General features: G+C 57.2%; 1 protein-coding gene across 1 annotated transcript in view; it reads left to right on the top strand.

Moving 5' to 3' along the window:
• The window catches only part of LOC117648097 (lachesin-like), a 101,822-nt gene that overhangs the window by 16,797 nt on the left and 61,954 nt on the right, over positions 1 to 23,071 (top strand). Inside the window, exons 2-3 of the mRNA XM_034390308.1 lie at positions 860 to 1,031; positions 22,128 to 22,402. Coding sequence (XP_034246199.1) covers positions 980 to 1,031; positions 22,128 to 22,402 — 327 coding nt within the window. The 5' untranslated portion in view covers positions 860 to 979. The remainder of the gene's footprint in view (positions 1 to 859; positions 1,032 to 22,127; positions 22,403 to 23,071) is intronic.

The raw sequence follows: 23,071 nt of genomic DNA, 5'->3' as shown, positions 1-23,071 counted from the left end.
CTGCGCGTCGGGCTGCAGCGAGAACTGCTTGCCAGACACAGCGACACCTGTCCAACCCCCTCCACCACCCCTTCCCTACCCCCGGGCTCGCCTTGCGTATTGACATGGCTGGCATACGTCTGCTGGCCCAGCCCGCTTGGCAAGTCATCTCCGGACTCTCCCACGCACATCTCTAACTGGGTCGTGCGTGGCGCAAGTACACTGTTGGGGCTTGCGTTGTCACTCGGGTGGATGTATAAGTCCGTCGAGGCCCCAGAAGTCATCGGAAGATGTCTTCACAGGAGCCGAAGGGGACGAAGAGAGAGGAGGGCATGATTGTGTTGTTGGAAGCGGTCATCGAGTGTCAGTTGAATCCAAATGGTTTGTTTTATTGGGGCCTGGGGGCGGCCTTGTGGGTGGGCGGCCTTGCGGGCGGCCTTGGTGCGGCCCCTATCTGGCCAGCCACATCCTTGTCGTAAACACTGTCGCCGGCTTCCGGCGGGAAGCCGAGACAAGATCAAGATTACCGACAACTTGTCACATGTTCGGCCCGGCGAGTCGCAAGGCGAGGCGCGCCCAGCTCGGACTACACTGGCAAACTGGACGGGGCTGCGGAAATTTGTATCCAACTGCTCTCCAAGCCACAGACGAGAAAAGTAATCCACTATGAAATACTGCTGTCCGTCACGTAAACGGAGATACAAACGGGCGTGTGGCATATTTTTTTTAAAAACTGTGCCGACGCAATGACTCAACGCATTTTAGGCTCCAAAGTCGACAAATGTAACTCGAACCTTGGGCAGGGTCTTCTTTCTTGCGCAGGGTCTTCTTCCTTGGGCAGGGTCTTCTTGTCTCAGTGTAACGCCCGTGTCTGTTCCAGGATGCCCTGCCCGGGGCCGGCCGGCTGGCCGTCGCGGCCAGGCCGTGCCTCGCATGGCTCTGCGTAGTGGCCCTGCCTAGGCGGAGCCATGCTGCCCAGTGACCCCTAGACCAGCTCGCCATGGACAGGCTGCCGGCCTGCGTGGCTGTGGTGCTGCTCTTCCTGTGTACAGGTAAGCCAAGCAACCTCTTTGACTGTCTCTAGAGGTTTCCTCCCTAACAACGACTTGGAAACATTTCTGTCCTCACTTAATCGCACATGCAAGGCTCGTTTTCCTGACACGAATGTCATCAAAGCCGATAAAAATGTCTCATCAGGCTGGAACTTCGACAATGTGTTGCTTGGTACTGCGATGGAAACTAAACACCAGGAAGTCTCCCCTCGTGGATGCGACAAAGTCGTTCGGTGTAAGCCGGGCCGAAGGTTGCCCTTTCGCAGGGAGCCATGCGCGGCGCGCCGAGAGCAAACACCGTGTAAAAAATTATTCTGCGCGTGTGATGGGCTAAGCAAGCAGGGCGGCTGGCTTTTAGCGAAACCAGCGACCGTGAAACGCCGAGGCTGCCCACGCTGCTGTCGGCCGGCTTGGCTTAGCCTTCCAAAGCGAGCCCACGGTGACCGCGCGCTTTCAAAAGAGGGGAGTAAACAGGGCGCCAGAGGTGTTAGGCGCTTTATACGCGCATGCTCGGCTGCCTCGCCTGCCTTGTCCGCGGCACAGAGGGTTGGCCGGAAGACCGGTGGAGGCGGCTGAATCTCTTGACGCGTTTTGGGCTCCAGAGTCGCTGATGAAACTCGAAGGGGACGTGTGACCCCACCAATGGATTGCTCGCTCGGAGAGCTCGGAGAGCAATCCATTGGTGGGGTCACACGTCCCCTTCGAGTTTCATTTAGCGACTCTGGCGCTCAAAACGCGTCCGGGATTTTGGCCATCTCTACCGGTGTGCTGGTTTGCTTTCCCTGAGGGTGCACTGCTAACCGCCCTGGCAGTGGCGCGGCACTTTAGGGCGCAATGCAGGCAGCTATCGCTGCGTGCCTCGCCGCAACAACGCTGCGGGAAAACTGACGCAGCGGGGGCCCCTCGCTGGGCCAGCACCAATTATCACGATTTCAAGAAAAGAAAGGACAGGAAAAAGAACCCCCGTTCGCTTATCACAACGAGCTTGCAGCGCTTGCGTAGGTAGTCAAGGTGCTTGTAAACTGCGGGTTGTAAATTTTACCCCCTGCACTGTGAAGGCCGAGTCTTAAAGTTAAAAACAAGTTGAAAATGATACAAGTGGCTGAAATGTATAACGAATGTAACTCACTCTCTCGTGTTATGACGTCTTCCGACAGTGCCTTTGAATCAACAGTCCCGCTGCTCCATTCGCAGGTCCCGTTCTCTTTAGCCCTCCGCGTGTAGGGCTGCGCGTAGGGCAGGGCGGCGCTCTCTGTCAGAGTTCTATTTCCCCGTGTACGGCCTTTCTCGAATTATCCTAACAAAGGCGCATTCGGTATGCGCTCGAATGACTAGGGCCTCCACGTCAAGGTGTGTGTGTGTGTCTGTGAGACTGTGTCTGTAGTCGTAGCTGACGTAGGTGAGCACGCAGATGACTCAGTGCTTCTCCCTCTCTTCGTGAGTGTGTATGTTTGTGCCGAGGCTAAGGCACAAATTAGGGCACATTTTTGAGTAAGCGATTCCTCCCTTCGACAGTCTGCAATCGGTATCAGAGTATAAACCTTGCAGCGTGGCAGGGCGGTCCAGCCCGGTCCGGCCGCCCGGTCCCCGAGCTTGTCGCGGAGTGGCCGTGACGCCTGCCCCAGCGGCCCCAGCGGGCGTTTCCTCTTAGATATTGCCATAAATATTGGAGCCGCTGCGCTAGAACGAGCGGGGTGCCTGCCACGGCCCTGCCAGGGGACCGGGGGACGTCATGTTAATAAGAACCCTTTTCCAAGTGTGGCGGAACCAGGGCCCAGACGAGGCCTCGCGTTCCTTTGCTTTGCGCAGACTATTGCGTTGCCTGCTCGGCTCGACCTCTGAAAACAAAATCCAAACTTGATTCAGGAACTGTTGGAATTTAACCAATATACCGCTCTTCGTACACAGTTGGAATTTTCTCTTTGGAAAAAAAATCAAAATGCGTCAGTGAACATTCCTCGCAAAACGAGCCGTTTGCTCGACGCATAGCGGCATTTGTTGTTGTTTGGCGGTCCGTGTTTTGAGGCGATGCCAAAGCGGCGTCGTGTTGTCGATAAGTCATCTGCACTGGACAGGCTTTGTCCAAGACTTCATGCGCCGTCCCTTTTGGCGTCAGACGGAAACCAAATAGTTGTGCGTTTTCGAATGAGCGGCGTGATTGGGGACCACAGTGGGCCAGAAGACGCGGAAGCGGCCAGACGCGTTTTGAGCTCCAGAGTGGCTAAAAAGGACTCGGATCCCACGTGTGACCCCACCAATGGATTCCTCGTTCGGTGAGCAACCCATTGGTGGGGTCACACGTTCGGTTTAAGTCCCATTTAGCGACTCTGGAGCTCAAAACGCGTCCGGGATTTTGACCGCCTCCATCGGTCTTCTGGCCCACTGTGCACAGATCACGTCTGGACGCTGGATCGGCGCCACGGCCGGACGAGCCGAGCGCGTTCGGGCCGAGCCGAGCCGAGCCAGGCGGTGGAGCCGAGGCGGCTGGACTAGGCCCGTTGCAAGCAATGGCGCTGCCCTTCATTAAGCCCGGAAGTGGGGCAGGCAGGCCGTTTGGCGAGACTGCCACCGAGTGGGACGCATTCTTCCGTCCCTCTCCTTGAGGCTCGCGTCGTCCGGACATGGAAAGCAGAGCGCCTGGCTGCGGCGCGCCCAACCACTCGTCAGTGGCCGTTTGAAACAAAAAATCTGTTTTTTAAAGTCTGGTTATCACTCTCAACAAGCTCACTAATTTAATTTGCCTTAGGTCGAATCAATATTTGTGGGTGAAGCTGGTTGGAATGTACAGCACGGTTGAAGCATCCTTCTGCTTACTGAGGGCCCCAAGCACTGCTGTGCCAAGTGGTGCGTACGGAGACCGCCTTTTGCCCGCCGATCTGACCGTAGCCCCCCTCCCTCTTTGTCGGTTGCGCGGTGGTCCTCTGTGGGCCGGGATGGGACTCCAGATGTGTAGTGGACCCGCAGGCGATGGTCAGGGGCCGGCACTGCCACAAGAAGGTGCCCTTCTGCGCTGCCGTCATTCGTCACCAGTGCTGCAGTGTTTGGCGACTCCAGCGGTCCTCTGGCCCACTGTGCGCTGTGTCCTTCGGAGAGACGGAGCGCGTCCGCCGCTCTATTGCGTTTGATTTACGGGCACCTCGCAAGCGAGTGCTTCAAACAGAAAGGACATGCATGCGCGCTCTGCTTCGCTCTGCATCGCGCTGCACGGAGATTCATGGGCAAGGCAGAGTGAAAGAGGCAGGAGTGAGTGGTCTCGCGTCGCTCTCGAAACGGATGTGGCCGACGTCGAGCGCGCTGCAGTTGTGGGCGAATGCTCGCCGGGCACGGAGGTGTGAAGGATTTCTGTGTGGCCAACTTGCGGGTAGCGGACGACTCGGCAGCCGAAAGGAACCGTTTGGAAGGGCTGGGGCTGAGTTGTGGGTGTATGTGTGCGTGCGTGTGTGTGTGTGTGTGCGCGCGCGCGCGTGTGTTTGTGGCTGTGTGGGTGGGTATCCGAGTGCTGTGGTGTGCAGGCCGACGATGCGAGACATCGTCAGGAAGGCCGAGGCCCTCTGGGGGGGATGCAGGAATTGGACAGGGTCTTCTTCCTTGCGCAGGGTCTTCTTGCCTGTGCTCAGGCCCCGCAGCCCTTCGGTGTGTAACGGCCAAATCGGGCACGCCTCGCCACTGCAAGTTTCATCGCGACCCTCGATGAAATTTTGACGTCGGAAAAGGGGGTCATGTGGCTGAGGAGGAGCAGCGGGGCCAGAATGTGGAGCGAAGAGTGGCGAGCCGATGCATAACGTCGGGCGTGCCCGCAATACCACCGCGCTACACTGCGAGTCAAGCCGGTCCTGTCAACGCAGTGGGCCAGAATACTGGCGCAGGCTGCCAACATTCTAGACGCGTTTTGAACTCCGCTAATCAGGTCTCGAACCGAACGTGTGACCCCACCAATGGATTCCTCGTTCGGAGAGCAATTCATTGGTGGGGTCACACGTTCGGTTCAAGCACCATTTAGCGACTCTGGAGCTAAAAACGCGAAACTGCGAGTCGATTTCCTCAGTGCAGTGGACTCCGCGAGGCGATAATGCACGTCCCCTCGGCGGTTCGCGGCCCCATTATCAGTCTTGGCCATCGGCGTGGTATTAATTGCCTGCACACTGACGTGGAGCAAGGGTTCCGAAGGCTCTCTCTCTGTCGCATGCGCGGGGCGGCCGTACGGGTGCGAGAGAGACGGCAGCGGGCTTGCGTAACCATGACCGGGACCCCGAAGACCCCCCGGGATCCCCGGCGGGATCGGTGGGCGGGGCGGGTCCCCCGGGACGCCATAATCATAATGCCTAGTGTCGTTGGCCCCTGACCCGTGCAGGCGATGCGAGCTCTACATCTCTGCCGTCTTGCCACGCGCCTCGCACGCCTTGCGTCCATCTCTGTCACGTTTCTGCCACCGCGGACCGAGCGCTTTTTAATTTTGGATAACGTTTGTGGGAATCGCGAGTACCACACACTGCAATATCTTTCGCCGGCACACCGTGGGCCACAGGACCGTCGAGGGTGGCAAAAACACTAATAGCGGTTTGAGCTCCAGAGTCGTTTGAATCGAACGTGTGACCCCACCAATGGATTCCTCTTTCGGAGACTTATCCATCGGTGGGGACACACCGATGGATTTGAGTCCTATTTAGCGACTCTGGAGCTCAAAACGCGTCTAGAATTTTGCCGCCTCCACCGGTCTTCTGGCCCACTGTGCTCGGTGGCTGCAGGCGTGGTCTTGGAGAGTGCACCGACGCGGGATTGGTATTAATGGATGAGGCTGGAAAAGGTGGATCAGGTGGGGAGCTAATGGACGCCGAGTCATTAATGCTTCACATGGTGCTCTGTGTGCAACTTCCGGCAGAGGGGCTGTCACTCAATCAGCCGGCAGAAAGTAGCCCGGGCTGGCGGATGAACCCGCCGACAGAGGTCAACTTTGCCAAAAGAGATAAAGAATTCAGAGGCTTAGCGAAACCAGTAATACCCCTAATTAAGCCACGGCGTTTCAATGGATTCCGTGCTGCTTTTGTCGGCTCTACGTCCCTTTCTTCTTTTCTTTTAAGTCACTTTTTGTTTGCTGGCTGTTTCGGGTAAATGACAGTTGGCCACTGCAGGTCGCCTTGGGCAGCTACGCTACCCGCATCTCTGGACGCCAGCCAAGCGAAGAGAGCAAACGTTGTGCGGCCGTGGAGGCCGGCAGGCAGTCAGGCAGGCAGGCAGTCAGACAGGCAGGCAGACAGACAGTCAGACAGTCAGACAGACAGACAGACAGACGGACAGGCAGGCAGGCCGTCCTGCGGAGGTTCAGTGAACGTGATGGTTTGCCCGTCCTTGCCGTAACAAGCTGGCCCAACCGGATCGAGCCGGAGTAGCCTTCAAGTTCAGCCAACTCAAAATTCGGGACAAGAATGTACACGAGAGCGAGGCTTTCGGTTTTGTGGGTACACTCTAACAGCAGTTTGGGTTGAGAAAGTCAGCGAGTTCTGCTGGTAGACGGTTTTGTATGAGATGTAGCCCGATTTCGGGCGAAACGTGCTAGGACTCTTTAGTTTCGGGAGAACATTATTTTTCCTTGACCCTGGGTTTAAACTGTTCGGGCAGTGACTCCTCGCTTCGCGGCTCTGACGGTGCAAACAGACTCTCCCCAACTCTTTGCACGCTCTTTGCTGCGGGGATTAGATTCCAGTGGAGTTGGCCGGCATTGGCAACAGGTCGGCGGCCTTGGCCTTGCCGTGGGGCGAAAACGGCACAGCTTCCTTTTATACTTTTGTTTTTTAATCTCTTTTGGAACTGAGATCAGCCCGGCGCGCGGCACGGCGGATATTTAAAATGGAAGTTCCTCCCCCTTGGAGCTGGACCTCAAAACAAACGCCGCGCACTTGTCAGACCCACGTCCTGTTGGATTTCACTGTCGCGTTTAATATTTGACAAGTTTCAGTTTCACATGTCGTGCGTTTCAGATATGTTGTTAACGGTGCGGGAGTGGGCTGAGCGCCACTGTTCATTTTCTCCGTCGTTAGAGGGAGAGTGTGCGTGGAGAGAGAGAGAGAGAGAGAGAGAGAGAGAGAGAGAGAGAGGGAGAGAGAGAGAGAATGTGTGTGCGTGTGCTCGGGGCGGCCCGGAAAGAGGTACGATACTGGCGAAGTTTACGCAGCGCGCTACTCCAGGCCCCGGGCAGTAGGTGGCCGAGGCGAGGCTAGGCCCGCCCAGGCCAGCCCAGGCTAGCGCAGGCCTGTGTAAGACGACGACGTGGCGGTAGGTGGGCTGCCTGAGCCGAGGAGGCCGTGGTGCCCCGAGGTCATGTAGGGCATGTTGGGAACTGCCGCACAGTGGGCCAGAAGACCGGTGGAGGCGGCCAAAACACTAGACGCGTTTTAAGCTCCTGGGTCGCTAAATGGGACTCGAATCGGGCGTGTGACCCCACCAATGGATTCCTCTCCGGACGAGGAATCCATTGGTGGGGTCACACGTTCGGTTCGAGTCCCGTTTAGCGGTCAAGCTCTAAAATTGCGGCAACCTCCACCGGTTTTCTAGCCCACTGTGCGCCGACCCTCGCACAAGCCGTCCTCTGTCGCTCGGCGCGCTTGAGACTGGCTTCGGTCTGGTTGACTTCCAGGCATTCTAGTTTCGTCGGACACGGCGGCATTGATACGGCAGTGGATCGATTTTCCTCGCTGTGTGTGTGTGTGTGTGCAGCGAATCCCCACCTATTTCCGGCGCCTTGTCACGCATCGTGACCGGATGTATGCGTCCGGACGCTGAATTTCCGGTCGCCAAATTGGTCGCCACACACAATGGGCCCAAAGTCTAGCGACCCCTGAACCGACGAAACCCCCGAAACCCCTACCGGAGTCCGTCTTTCATTAGGGCCTTGGCTTCGTCTCGCTCGTCTTCGAGAGAGAGAGAGAGAGAGAGAGAGAGAGAGAGAGAGAGAGAGAGACGCCAAACGGCGATCGTGGAGCTATGCAGGGATTGTGGCAATTGGCGCTATCACCATTGGGAGAAAAACAATACACTCATGAACTCTCTCTCTCTCTCTCTCTCTCTCTCTCTCTCTCTCTCTCTCTCTCTCTCTCTCTCTCTCACACACACACACACACACATTGTTCCCTCCCCCACACTAAAAGCGGATGCTGAAAATGTGCTCTCAGTGCTTGTTATTTCATCGTACACACGCCGTGTTTACTTTTTGCCAAATTATCGGCGAGTGAACTGGGCTGTGACACGCACTTCGCTGATTGGCTGGGCAATCTTAATTAAGAGATACTTGGATCGGATTTTCTTGTTGCGCGTGGAGAGGCCGGGCGCCTTTCAGGAAGAAGAGAGCGAGATGAAAGAAGAGAACGCCTCTCGCTTGCTGCCTCTAACTTCCCTGGATTTCTGTGATAACGTGTAACGCGAAACTGGACCACACCGTCGAGAAAACTAGTGATGCCTCACCGTTTTTTTTTTTAAAGGTTAATTGGAAATTAGAAACTGCTGCAGTGTTGGTAAAATCTTAAGACAGCGTTGAGTTTCGGATTAAAGAATTCTCGCTAGACCACCACCGAAGGCGGTCTCTTGTTTGACACAACATCCGTAGCGACGTCCCCCTTCCCCGCCCCGAAACTAAACCCCAAATTCGTTCCCGACCAGCTTGTCCGGGACCTCGGCCACGAGTTGGTCCCGATTGTTTTCGAGTGAGATGCTTTAATCCCACGGAACGGCGTCCCGGATCTGGGTCAAGAGGGGACTGCATCCGGGCTTAATACGACTGGCATCGGCAATCGGTGTGGGACTGGCGCACCCCAGAAGGCCGGCGGTGGCGGCCAAAAGACGCGTTTTGAGCTCCAGAGTCGCTAAATAGTTCTCGAATTGGACGTGTGACCCCACCAATGGATTCCTCGTTCGGAGAGCAATCCATTGGTGGGGTCACACGTTCGATTCGAGCGCCATTTAGCGACTCTGGAGCTCAAAACGCGTCTCGAGTTTTGGCCGCCGCGCCGGACTTCGGCCCACTGAGCGGCCGCTCCATCGCTCTATCCAGCGCGCCGCATTTTTACACTGTCTATCACGCCGGGCGCGTGCCTGGAGCCGTGCCTGGAGGCGGCCTGGAGCCGTGCCTGGAGGCGGCCTGGAGCCGTGCCTGGAGGCGGCCTGGAGCCGTGCCTGGAGGCGGCCTGGAGCCTGCGCTGCCCGACGGTTCGGCCGCCGGATCGTCCGGGTAGCAGCGCGCGGGAATGGAACACTGGTAAACTGCTAGATCCCCTGTTTCAGCGAATCAGTTTGCTGAAATCAGCGTCTTGTCATGTCCAGATTTCCCCATTAATGCCGGGGGTTTTGCCTAGCTTGTTTCGCGAAGTCTCAGCGTAACGTTGCTCAAGCGTGATACCTTTAGTTTTCCAGAAGCCGTAGCTCAGATGCTGACCATGGAATGCGTCTGCCTACCGCCCGTCCCGTCCCGTCCCGGCACTGGCCCGGCAGGCGCAGTCGAAATTTTTCCGTGTCGCGGTAAAGGTGGAGGTTCGTGCCCGGCCGGCCTGCCCGTAGCTCCGTGTCCGGAGGGGCGCAACCGTGTCCCGTGCACGTCGTTTGTCCTTGTCAGTGGCGCGGCGAAAAAAGCGGGAGGAAAACGAGTGTTTGAACCCAAGGCCGCGTCCGCCCACCACCGCCGCCGTCGCCAGTTTTAGGTCCAGAAAAATGCGTGAGGGTGCGGTTGATTACGCCGTTTCGCACGCGCGTTAAATAAATTAATCAGAGTTATCCGTCCTTTTTTTTCGGCGGCATTGCAGCCGTTGGAGTGCGACGCTCCGAGGGCAACAACGTGACTTTTCAGCAGGATAAGGACGCAGAGGACTTTCGCTGTGTGTGTGTGTGTGTGATGAAAAGGACTCCAAGTGAGAGAGAGAGAGCGCTACCCGTGACCTTCTCACGCTCTCTGTCCAGCTGTTCGGTGACCAGCTCGCAGCAGAGGTCAATCCTTGAAGGGTCCCCTGCCCAACTCTTTACCCTCTGCGATAAGAATGACACTCAACGAAAGATGCAAAAAATAAAATGCAAGGAAACTTGAACTGACCATGAATGCAAATTATGATGGTTGTTACTCTTTTTTTTTTGTGTGTGTGTGCTTTAGGGGTGGATAAAAAAAGGTAGGTTTGCCCGTCCGCAGTCGTGCATTCTGTACAATGCTTAAAATGGGGTGACGATATATTTGCGGCAATGGTCCGCCCGCCCGTCTGCCTGGGCGTCACTGGCCGCTGGTCCCACCACAAGGCAGTGTGCCCACGCCACCCCCAGAGGGGGCCCGAAGGGAGCCAGGGGCGCAAGGCCCCACAATAGGCCGAGGTCCCCAAACAGGGGCAATGCCGGGACAATGCAGGTAGGTCGCCCCTCGCGGGCTGCCCAGAAGCCCCAGCTGGGGCCACGCCTGCACACACACACACACACACACACACACACACACACACACACACACACACACACACACACACAGAACCACTCTGACTTTGAGACGAGGCCCAGTATTTGGATTCCGAGTCCGCTGCTGTGTCGCAGTGGAGTGGCATTGGCTGTGACTCCTCGTCAACGCCAGGGCGGCCACGGGCTGATCTCGGTCACTGCCCCCCGTTTTCCACAATCCCTAGTAACGCAAATTGACCCGAGTTGGTTCGCTCGATGACAGTACTGCTGGGCCCATTTGTAAAGGCGGTCTTTGCTCACGGATCTGGCGCTAGAAATCTCATATTCGTGGCCACCGACCTAAAAACAAAGTGTGCAGTAAGTGAAATTCACGTCTGCTGTTGATTTAAAGAAAAACAACAGGTTTTTTTTTGTTTTTTGTCTTATTTTTGGGGGGGCAAGGGAGGTTGTGGTCGTCGCGAGGGACGTCCCGTCACGCGTTCCCCGCGCGGCCCATTCAACCCGGCCAAGTGGCGCTGCGATTCTTGGCTCTGTCTCTCTCGCACGCCGCGGGACGCGCCGTGAGAGAGAGCGAGAGAGACGACACCAGCGTAATGAATGTGCCGGGCGTCGTCGGGCAGCCCGTAAATACAGCCCAATATCAGTTCCGCACCGGCCCGGCCCGGCCCGGCTCTGATAATTGGTTAATCAGGTCTTCCCTCTCCCACCCTTGGGCGCCGCACCCTCAGCCCGGCCCTCCCTGGCCTCCAGCCAGTCTCGCTGGCAGTGCTGGCCGTGCTGGCGTCCACACGCTGGGATATTAACTGAAGCAATGACTCGCCTGAGCCCCGGAAAGCCTCGCACCGAAAGCTTAATCAATTAAAGTTGGGGCCTCTTCGGCCGAGGGGGACCGAACCGAGTCAGTTGCTTATTTCTCAATTTTTTTTTCGAGGGGGGACGCCGTCAGCCGCCATCGACGGGGGTTTCAATTTCCTGCCTGGCTTGTAGTCCCCCGAGTCGGACTTATTTGCGTGGGATTCCTCGCTGGCAGGCACGGCCAGGCACGGCCAGGGCCAGGCCAGCGCGCTCCTGGGGGACCCTTCCCCACCTTGCAGGGCCTGTCTGTCTGCCTGCCTGCCTGCCGGTCTTAAGGGTTCCTCCGGGGCAGGGGCGGTGGTGCGGCCGGATCTGACGGCCCGCGTCTAGTCCCGGCCAACGGGGACACGTCATGACGCCTCACAGTGGGCCAGAAGACCGGTGGAGGCGGCCAAAACTCTAGACGCGTTTTGAGCTCCAGAGTCGCTAAATGGGACTCGAACCGAACGTGTGACCCCACCAATGGATTGCTCTCCAAACGAGGAATCCATTGGTGGGGTCACACGTTCGGTTCGAGTCCTGCTTAGCGACTCTGGAGCCCAAAGCGCGTCCAGAGTTTTGACCGCCTCCACCGGTCTTCTGGCCCAATGTGCTCCAGCAATTTTTGAAAAAATCCACCAGTGTTGGTGCAGACGCATTCGGGCCGCCTCGCCGGCCGGGGATCCCTTCCCTAACTTCTCCTCTCTCTCCTTCCCGTCCCTTTCTTCCGTTCCGAAACTTTCTGTCTCTCCCGCCTGTCCCTCCAAGACGAAATAAGCGTCTCTTCTATAACACTTGTCGGTGACAAAGTGCGGCCGCTCATGTTAGTGGAGTGCAAATGTTCTTGAGAGCGCGAAGGGGGTCCGCCCCGCCCCGCCCCGCCCGGCCCCGCCCCTGCTGCGACAGGTGGGGCGGGGCGGGCGAGATGGCCGGGCTGCCGGCCCTCCAAACACTCGGCGTAAAAGCGCGAATTTGTCTCGGAAGGGATTTCACTAGCGCACTCCGGCGGCCGGGTGCGAAACTAAGGCCGAGGAGATGGGGTGTCGAAAGAGAAGCCGGGAGGGGGAGGGGGAGGGGGGGAATCTGGTGCGACGCGGCGGACGCGGCAACGCGACAGCACAGCTGTGCGGTGAAACTCCTTTTAGCGTAATTGTGGGCAACTCTGGCCGGTGGGGCAGGCTCTGCCGGGCCGGGCCAGGCCGGGCTACCCCCGCCGGTGGGCCCGAGACGGGCACGAGCCCTGCATCTGCGCCCCCCGGGGCCCCAAGGTCGGCCAAGGGTCACACAGAGGACCGACGCAGCCGGCCAAAACTCTAGACGCGTTTTGAGCTCCAGAGTTGCTAAACAGGACTTGAACCGAACGTGTGACCCCACCAATGGATTCCTCGTTCGGAGAGCAATCCATTGGTGGGGTCACACGCTCGGTTCGAGCCCCATTTAGTGACTCTGGAGCTCAAAACGCGTCCTGGATTCTGACCACTCCACCGGCCTTCTGGGCCACTGTGGGTCCCTCCCACGGGCCCGTCCGTAAATTAGGCCCAGCAGCTGGCCGATGAAATGGGGAGAGTAAACTTTGGCCGTCATATGTGGGACTGGCTCCGCTCCCCAAATTGGACCTCACACGTCGCGTCCTTGACGTAACATCAGGCTGCTCCCGCGCTGTCTACCCTAGAATCTTTCAAAGAGTTTCAGAAAAAAAAACTGATCGAAATTTCCACTCTTGCTTGATACAAACATGAGGCAAAATATTTGCGTTGCTGTCAGTCCCTTCGTGATGAATCTGAGCATTCCTTGCAGCGCTGCGGTGGATCACGTGCTTCTCGGTGCACTGTTGGCTCGGCAGCTACACAAACACACCTAAGCACCCCGACCATGCCCATGCCCGGCGGGGGGCTGGCTGGCTGGCCGGGTGGCTCGCCTCAAGCTGAAGGCCTGTTTGCGGCTATCTCGCACGTACCGGCACCTGACTTACACTGCCAAAGACCGATGGAGGTGGTCAAAGTTCTAGACGCGTTTTGAGTTCCCTCGCTAAATGGGCCTCGAACCGGACGTGTGACGATACCAATGGATTGCTCTCCGAACGAGGAATCCATTGGTGGGGTCACACGTCCGGTTGGCGTCCTGTTCAGCGACTCTGGAGCTCAAAACGCGTTTCGAGTTTTGTTCGCCTCCACCGGTCTTCTGGCTGCCGCGGCGCAGTTGTCGAATCGTTCCAGTCATGGTTCAGTACGTGAGAGTGCCCCAGGGAAGCGACGTGGCCGTGTCCTGCCGGGCGCTTTGAAAGCCTCCCGGGGAGCTGGGAGCTCTTTGAAGAGCGCCGGGAAGGTGGTTACCAACACCCGCAGGGTGCCCAGAGGTACGTGAACCTGTGTAGGGGGTCCATCCGGCATTCTCGGCTCCGGGCTGCCCGGGTCTGATGGCGGAGGCGACCATAAATCCGAGTCGGCAACCCTATCCCTATCCCATATTCCAGCTCAAGCTCACCGCACCTTCGCTCGCACCGCCCGGCACCGCCCTTCCCCCGCCTCTGCACTTTCTCTTTCATTCTCCTGATTGGCTGTCCCTTTCCCTTCCCTGTCGGTCTTCTTGTGTTTTTTTCTGACGATCAAGCGCTTTGCCGGAGTTGGCTTCCCCCGGGTCGCCCGGGTCTGAAGACGTCGGGAGGCAGCACCCTTATTTTGGCAATCCGTCCGAAAACGATCTGGCGAAGGATCCATCCGCGAGGCGCCGAAAAATCGCATCGATTTGAAACACAAATTTAGCAAGCGAATCTCGCGATTCAGCACCGAAGTCCGCGGAAATCGTTTTCAGTGCGAAACAAACAAACACAAAGTGAAACAGGCGTTGTTTTCTGGGTCTTTTTTCCGGCTTGCCCCGGGGCCAATTTTTTTGAAGTCGTTCCACTCTTCCGGGTCGACGCTTCGCGCCGCTCCGCCCCGCCCCGCTCCGCGCGCCCTCGCTGACAAAGACGATTCGTCACTAGCTCATCTCGGGAGCCAAGCTCGGTATTTCGGCGGCTGCCCCACACCACGACGCACCAACAGTGGGCCAGACGACCGGCGCAGGCGGACAAAACTCAAGACGCGTTTTGAGCTCCAGAGTCGCTAAACAGGACTCGAACCGAACGTGTGACCCCACCAATGGATTCCTCGTTCAGAGAGCAGTCCATTGGTGGGGTCACACGTTCTGTTCGAGACTCATTCAGCGACTCTGGAGCTCAAAACGCGTCTAGAATTTTGACCGGTCTTCTGGCCCACCGTGCGCCAGCCACGCTCCGCTGCCGCAACGTTCGGCCATCTCCCTGATCGCCCAGCGCCACGCTCAGGCTCCGTTCCGCCACGCCACCCCGAGGCGCCCCGGCGCTCCACCACAACCACGCCCCGCCACGCCACGCTCAAACTACGCGCCGCCTCGCAGGGTTGTTGCTCTGCGCATAAAGCCGGGCGAGGGTTATGGTGACTGGAGCGCATCGCCACGGCCCGGCGCGCCGCGCCCGCCACGCCCCGCCACGCCCCGCCACGCCCTCAAAACATTAATGAGTGGAATTCAGCGCAGCAACGCGAGCCCAGCGCTGTAAACGAGAATAAAACGGGTGCGGGTATTTGAACCCGCGACTTAGTCCTCGCTGGCGGCTCGCTGGAGCCGTCCTATACACAGTGTGCGTGCGTTCGGTAGGTTGACACGTAGTCTAAGAATCGGTAGGTTTGCTGAAGCAATCGGAAAGTCATTGGCAGATTTAATTTTTTTTCAAAGAGACAGAGTGGAAAAACCTTTGGAAATGTGAATTTTTTAATACTTGTTACGAAATGGCTACACATATTTTTCCTGGGTTCATTCGCTTTCATTATCTTTTAGAGACATCACATTCAAATGTGGTCCTGTGTTGGCGGCGACCCCTGCTTTTTGTTAGTTTGTGTTTCTGTCGTTTTCATGCTTTTGCTGCATCGGTAAAAATAGAAGGCTGCTCATTGGATCGGACATGGCACGGCCCGGCAATAACAAGAACTGTTTGCCGGGCGTCCCTCGCAGTGTAGTGCCGCGCCGTGCCCCAAACAAAAAAGAAGCTTGGGGGACGAAAACGCGCACAGTGGGACGCATCACAGTGGCTTTGCCAGAAGACCGGTCAGCGCGAAACTCAACGGTTTTGACTCCGATCGCTAAAGGGCCACCGAACGTGTGACCCACCAAGGTTCCTCTCCGAACGGGTCCATTGGTGGGGCACACATTGTTAATCCCCTTAGCCTGGAGCTCAAGCGCTGAGAGTTTTGGCCGCCTCCACCGGTCTTCTGGACCACTGTGCGCATTCCCGGTCGCATCTTATTCCGCAATGTGCCCCAGATTTTCCCGGCCTTTGCCGCGCTGGCTGTGCAGGTGGCCTGATTATGTTGGAATGGCTCCCCATCTTCAGTCACTGTCGCGCTTGAGCTCCGCAAGGGGCCTTGCCCGGCTATGCCCGGCAAGTCTCATTAGTGGCTGTCAGCAGCCTCAAAGCCACAGAGCCACGAGCACTCAGTCCACGGCGGCAAGCCCCCCGGCCAGCCAGTCCCGTATCGCAACCGCCGTGGATGTGGCCGAGATTTGGGGCCACGGCCTTTGAAGGTGCTAATTGTGTCACGGGTTCGACTCCCCGCGGGGCGCGCGCCGCCGACGCCCCTTTTTGATGAGTCCGCCGGCGTGAATTTGATCCTCGCCTCCTGCAAGCGCTGCCTGCAAGCCCTGCAAGCAGTCGGTGCGATCCGTCTTGGGGACACTGCCAAACAGGAAAGAAGTGGGGAGGGGGGGCTAAGCTGGGAGGGGCTAACCTCTGTCGCAGCCCTCGGGTGTCGTGCCGGGAAGTGTTCGGGCCGTGACGAACTAGCAGTCTGCAGGGACTTTGGACGGAGGGGTAAGGAGCTTGGAGGGGGGATTAATGGGCAGGTAAGGCAGGTAGGCGTGAAAGGAAAGGCCTGCCCTCGCCGTGCCCGCCGTGCCGGGGAGGAAGATGTTGAGTAGGGTTGGAGACAAGCACGCCAAACTCTCCCTTCCGTTCGCCCCCCAAATATTTTTTCTTGTTTTCCCAGTGGCTGCCCCAGCGGCTGCCCATCCCCGCGCATGCTGGCCCAGAAATGCGACGCCCGACAAAGTTTTTCAATATATCTCTGCAATGATGGCCGTAATGCCTTCATAATTTCAGCCTCGAATTTACGCGCCGTGTTGACTCGGTCCTACCGGCATCGGTAACAGGAGAGAGAGAGAGAGAGAGAGAGAGAGAGAGAGAGAGAGAGAGAGAGAGAGAGAGAGAGAGAGGAGGGGCACTGCAGCTACTGTGCGTCTCTGGAGGGAAGTGCATTGATCCAAAAGGTCAGCACGCCGTATCCGGGCTGCCAGAGTGGTTTCCGGTGACACGCTGCCAGGCACAGAGAGAGAGGGGGAGGGGAGTGAGAGGGGCGGGGGGTGTTGCCAGGTCTGCCGCATGGCAGTCAGTTGATATTGATACCACGTTCAGATGGACGAGAAAAAAAAGACATAAAATAGGGTGGATCTTTTGATGACTGGTGATTAGCTCGCATTAATGAAGGATAGTACAGTGTGCCTTCGGCAACGCCACAAATCATGCCGGCTAGCGGGTGGTGGGGGGGGGGTGAGGTGGTAATGGTGAGTGGCGAAGCCAAATGGGGCGTTATAGTGCGGTGTTTGCTTTACAGTGTGGCACTGCACACACACCCTCTTTTACGCGCCGGCCAAAGTTTTCTTTCTGATTAAAATGGCAGAAACAGGTAAATTGCTTTCACGCCGCAGTGCTGTGGCCATCCCGCCTGCGGTGCGTCGATTTTGATTCACAAACGCCTGCCGTTCCGAAAATTGGATTTTGAGGGGACGTCCCAAAGTGACAGGCAAGCCGACGCGGTGTCTCTCGCAGCACTCGGGCAGCGGAAAATGCCGCGACTCTGAGGGAACGTGTTGGCAGGTACTCGCTGCAAGGCGGTGCAAGTGGTCCCTTGGAGCCCACTAGCGCTCGGCTCGCGGAGTGAACGACCGGCCTGCGAAGCGCACTGTCAAGCACCAACGCCGCGACGACCCACAGTGGGCCAGAAGACCGGCGGAGGCGGCGAAAACGCGTTTTGAGCTCCAGAGTCGCTAAATGGGACTCGAACCGAACGTGTGACCCCACCAATGGATTCCTCGTTCGGAGAGCAATCCATTGGTGGGGTCACACGTTCGTTTCGAGTCTGTTTAGCGACTCGCTTCACCGTCGCCAGGGGCGCTGAACCCTGATGTGCGGGCCAAGTTCGCGCCGAGATTGCTCCACCTAAATACCCGCGGGGCGATGCTACGCGTGCCGTGGACACAGCACTTCTCGGAGGCGCTGATTATTTCAAGGCGGCCGCCGACAGATCCTCGTTTTCGCAAACTTCGGGCTTTGGAATTACAGCAGCGAGTTCGGCGCGCTCACGCAGCGTCCGCCACTGTTAAAAATGACGACCATTTGCAGCCTTGTTTGTTTACAGCGGCCACTGCTTTCGGCCAGTCTCTGCAGAAATTGCGTCCTAACGGGATGCCATCACTCCGAGACGGTCCGCAGTGGGCCAGAAGACCGGTGGAGGCGGCCGGAACTCGAGACGCGTTTTGAGCTCCAGAGTCGCTAAATGGGACTCGAACCGAACGTGGGACCCCACCAATGGATTCCTCGTTCGGAGAGCAATCCATTGGTGGGGTCACACGTTCGGTTCGAGTCCCATTTAGCGACTCTGGAGCTCAAACCGCGTCCAGAATTATAGCCGCCTCCGCCGATGCCTAATTCACTTTCAAGGCGAGATTGACGAAGATGAAAGTTTAATCCCGCCGCTAACGCGCATGTGATAACACTGACCAATCAGAGAGCGCCACCGCATCTCAAGGACGAGCGCCTTTTTTATTTCCCAGATTATTATACCGAATAAAACGGGCAGATAAAAGTCTCTTTATTTTCTGCTGCTTGCCTCCGCAGCCTCGCCAGCCTCGGCGTGTTGACTGGATATTAAAAGGACCGCGTGCCCGCAGGCGTCGCTATCTGTCTCTGTCGCACTCGTGGGCCTGCCCGCGGACCCCGCCAAGGCCCCGCAGGGGTGCGAGAGAGACAGAGCGAGCGCATCGCCGAGGAGGGAGCCGTTTCAAGGCCACGTCAGCGGTTCGATTTATGCATTAATCTGCACCAGTCGGCTTTCCTCCCTTCCCGGGAAACGCTCTCGTTTTTCTCTTCCCTTTCCCCGGGCTTTCCTTAGCAGTGTGTTTCGCGGCGTGACACGTCTGTGGCGGGCGACGCACAGACGGAGACGGGAATAACAAAGAAGGCGGAAAAAAAGGAGCAAATATGAAAAGCAATGAGAGAACTTAATGCGGACGCTAGTACAAAAGCCGGCCGCTGAAGCGTGAAGGCGACGTCTGGGCGTAATGCCCGCCTAAAGCGTGTCCTACACTGCAAAACAACAACAACAACAATGTTGCTTTGCGATTTAAGGTGGAGAGGGTATCCCCCGTGATGAAGCAGAGACGGCCTGTGAAGCTCTTTCTTACTTTCGCAGCCAAAAAGTTGCCGCCTCTCCGGGGATTCTTGTTTTCCACTCCATCTTCGACTAATGAAATAATTTGCGGCCCTGCGAGAGAGAGAGAGAGAGAGAGAGAGAGAGAGAGAGAGAGAGAGAGAGAGAGAGAGAAGGCCTGGAATCCATCACAGCGGGAGCAAATTATTATACTCCGCCTGAAAAAGGAGCGCAACTATCCCAGCCGGCGTCAAAGCCATCGCCGAACTGTTTGTTGCTCTTGTTTCGGCTTCACAGTCGCGCACGCATTGAGAAAAAAAATATAAGAAATAAAGAAAAAAACTTTTCTTGTTTTTTTTTGTTTGTTTTTGAGTCGGATCGACGTCACCGAGAAGGAGCCGCGTCGCTCGAGGCCTCGGCGCGCGTCAAAAGACCCCATCACGGCATTGAAATATCTCTCCTTAGCGATTTGCATACACTTAAACGCGCTTTTATTTGCATAACTGCAGAGAGGGAGGGAGAGGGCGAGAAAGACGGAGAGGGGCAGAGAAAAAGAGGAATCAGCACACGCGTGGTTGAGGTCGTGGACCGCAGGTGACACTTCGTATAAAAGATATGGCACTTTTTTTAAAAAAAAAAATTCACATTTTTAGACAAGCAGTTAAGTTTTTCTTTTTGTGTGCCTTTTTGGGCGGCCGTGGGCGTGAGGCGCCAGTCCTCCTGAAATCCCAACAGGAAGCTCAATACCCAATCGTCTGGAAGAGCGGCTGGGCGGCCGGGCCTGTGGCAACTCGGTTATAGGGTAACTAAGGGCAAAAAAGGGGGCCTTTGATGCAGACAATCAAGTCCAGTGTGGTAGTCAAGGTGGCCGCCGCACAGTGGATTTGCCAGAAGATCGGAGCTGGTGGCGTTAACTCCAGACGCGTTTTGAGCTCCAGAGTCGTCGCTAAATAAGGGGACCAAACCGGGCGCGAGTTGACATTGCAGTGCCCTCACACTGGGCATGTTCACTCGAAGCCTGAAGCAAGCACTGACCCGATTGCCAAGTTGATTTTCCACCAAGACAACAGAGGTGGACATACACATACACACACACACAACGAAACAACTGGTCGCGTTAATCCCAGGCCTTGTGCATCCCATTGCGCGCCGACCCATTCACTGTTGTGGCGGCGCCATCGCCAGGCCACCGCGTCGCACAGTACACGACAAAAAAAGGAAAAAAAGAGAAACAGGCAAAACCAGAAACACTTCTAAAAATAGCCGGCTGACTAATACGTCAGTCGACAGTGAAACAATGCGGACTTTGTTTTGGCGGGGAGCCCCTGCTGTGGCGGGGGTAGGCAGGCCCGCTCCACTGCCGCGCGCAGCGTGTTGCCTATCGGCCGCTTCGCAGGCGGCTGGCTGCGGCTGGCCGCGCACAGTGGGCCAGAAGACCGGTGCAGGCGGCCAAAACTCCAGACGCGTTTTGAGCTCCAGAGTCGCTAAACAGGCCTCGAACGAAGCGTGTGACCCCACCAATGATGGATTCCTCGTCCGGAGAGCAATCCATTGGTGGGGTCACACGTTCGGTTCGAGTGCCATTTTAGCGACTCTGGAGCTCGAAACGCGTCTGGAGTTTTGGCCGGCTCCACCGGTCTTCTGGCCCACTGTGCTGCGGCCGGCTCGGCAGCACCGGCAAATTTCTAATCGTTGGGCGCGACCCAAACCGATCAGCGGCCGCAGAGGCGCGGCACGACCGCTAGCTTGAATAATCCATTGTGGAGTGCGAGGGGACGAGCAGGGACGAGCCGGGTCGCCGCACAGCGGGGCAGAAAACCAAGGGAGGCGGTCAAAATAAATCCCGTGCGGTATTTGGACCGCCTCCACCGGTCTTCTGGCCCGCTGTGCGCCTGGAAACGGGCTTTTTGAACAGACTGTACTCGCTGCCAGTTGATGAGCCGTAGCCGTAACACGGTTGTGCAAATGCCCGCCATTGGGCATCATTGCGGCGCCAGCCTTCATCTAACCCCTTTTCTTCTTCTTTTTTTATGTGAGGTAATTCGGTGGCCGGGACACGGCGTGGCGCGCTTTCGTGTCATTTCAAGCGAAACTGCAAATGAAAATGCGAAGCCCGAAGGGGGCACCGCCTTCACATGAAGGGCCCCGAGTTATGGGGCATTGTGCAATTCAAATTGTGGCTCTTGTTGTTTACCCGTCATGAATACTTTATCGTGTATGTTAATTTAGCGGCGCGCCCCGTCTTTCCCCCCAACAGTGCTGCCGCCTATCGGAATCGTTTGTATGCATCCGGCGCCTAATTGTGCCCGGCCGGTTAGGGGGCCGTCCCTAACGAGTGATGCAGCGCAGTGGGTTTGACGGAAGACCCCGGACGCGTTTTGAGCTGCAGAGTCGCTAAATGGGACTCGAACCGAACGTGTGACCCCACCAACGGGTTGCTCTCCGAACGAGGAGTCCATTGGCGGGGTCACACGTTCGGTTCGAGTCCTGTTTAGCGACTCTGGAGCTCAAAACGCGACTTCGGTCTCGGCCGCCTGCGCCGGTCCCCTGGCCCAGGGCGTCGACACTGTGGCTCTCGGGCCTGGCAGACAGGAAGTTGGATTGCCGGGCCTCAGCCTCGGCCTTCGCCGTGGGGAGTGGGGAGACTCCGGCAAGCCGTGCCGGAGCCAGTTCGACACGTTCGGCTAGGTAACGACTCGGCGGAGGAAAAATGCTTTCGCCCTTTTTTCCCGCATCTTCCCTCTTTTTACCGTGACACACAAACGATGCGCAGTGTGTAGTGTCATCAGCGGGGCCCAGGGGGCGGGGTGGCGGAGGCAAACCCCACATGTCGCAGATATAAATCTCGTGTGTTCGCTTTTCAGTGGGCTGGCTGGGCCTGGCGGGCCCCGCTGCTCCCTCGAGGTGGCCGTGCTGAAGTGCAGCCCCACCCACAGTGCCCCAGGCAGGGCCGCTGACGGAGCGGGACGTGCACCATGCACTCGCAGTCGCTGATTCCCGCGCTGATAGCACTGTGCTAATGTGTGGAGGGAAAAAAGTGATGACGTGTGTCTTTTTAAACAACTTTAGGTCGGCACTTCCTATTTAATTGTTTTTTACCTTTTTTTCAAAAATAATTTTTTTCACCAAAAATAATTTTTTTCACCAAAATAATTTTTTTCACCAAAAAAATTTTTTTCACCCAAAAAAATTTTTTTACCTAACAATGTTTTTCCACCAAAAATATAATTTTTTATCCCAAAAAATTTTTTTTCACCAAAAATTATTTTTAACTATTATTTTGATACTGTCCAGTGGCAGCTGCTGTCTGAACGTGTTCCTGACCGCCTCGGCGTGGTGTGCTCCGCAGGGCGAACGCAAGAGACGTACTACCCCCACGCGCCGGCGGACGCCGTGGTGAACCTCGAGGCCCAGCAGCGCCATGGCCAGGAGCAACTGCCGCAGCAGCAGGCGCACATCCAGCAGCACGCGTCCTCGGGGGAGCAGCAGCAGCAGCTGGACGAGGAGCCACCCTACTCCATCCGGGGGCCGTACTTCGACACGACGGCCTCCAACAACGTCACGGCCCTGGTGGGCAAGACGGCCTACCTCAAGTGCCGCGTCAAGAACCTCGGCAACAGGACGGTGAGTCGACCCTCTTCGCCGCGGGGGATTTACCGGAGGCGACCGAAACTCTGGGCGCGTTTTGAGCTCCAGAGTCGCTCAACAGGGCTCGAACCGGACGTGTGACCCCACCAATGGACTCCTCGTGTGGAGAGCAATCCATTGGTGGGGTCACACGTTAGGTTCGAGTCCTGTTGAGCGACGCTGGAGCTCAAAACGCGTCTAGAGTTTCGGCCGCCTCCACCGGTCTTCTGGCCCACTGCTGGTGCAATTTGAACTTGCTCCTCGTGGCGCTGGCGGGCGGCGGCAGCCGGCTAATAGTCGTGCTGCGTCGCTGTCTCCCTCCCACTCGCACGGACTGGCCTGCTAGTGTGGAGAGCAGCCGCTGTTGTCTGCGCTGCTGTCGCGTGGACAGCGCTGTGGTCAGGTAGAATACAGGTGAGGGGTTGGCCGGCCGCCAGGCCAGCCAGCCCGGCACGGCAGGGGATGCCAATAATGGTCTGGCCTGCAATCCGCTGCGCTGCGGCCAACCCCGGCCTGCAAGCCCTGCAAACCCTGCCAGCAGCGCCGTGTAACGGGTTCGAGTCCCGGCGGGACCTAACGACGGCCACTTTTTTTTTTTTTTTGAAAGGGGAAACCATGACATGTACTGGTTCTGTTCAATGCCCGTCCTGCCGAAAGCTTTTAACA

Source organism: Thrips palmi, unplaced genomic scaffold (assembly GCF_012932325.1).
Source record: "Thrips palmi isolate BJ-2018 unplaced genomic scaffold, TpBJ-2018v1 HiC_scaffold_3, whole genome shotgun sequence".
Taxonomy (NCBI): Eukaryota; Metazoa; Arthropoda; class Insecta; order Thysanoptera; family Thripidae; genus Thrips; species Thrips palmi.
This window is presented reverse-complemented; position numbering and strand designations above follow the sequence as displayed.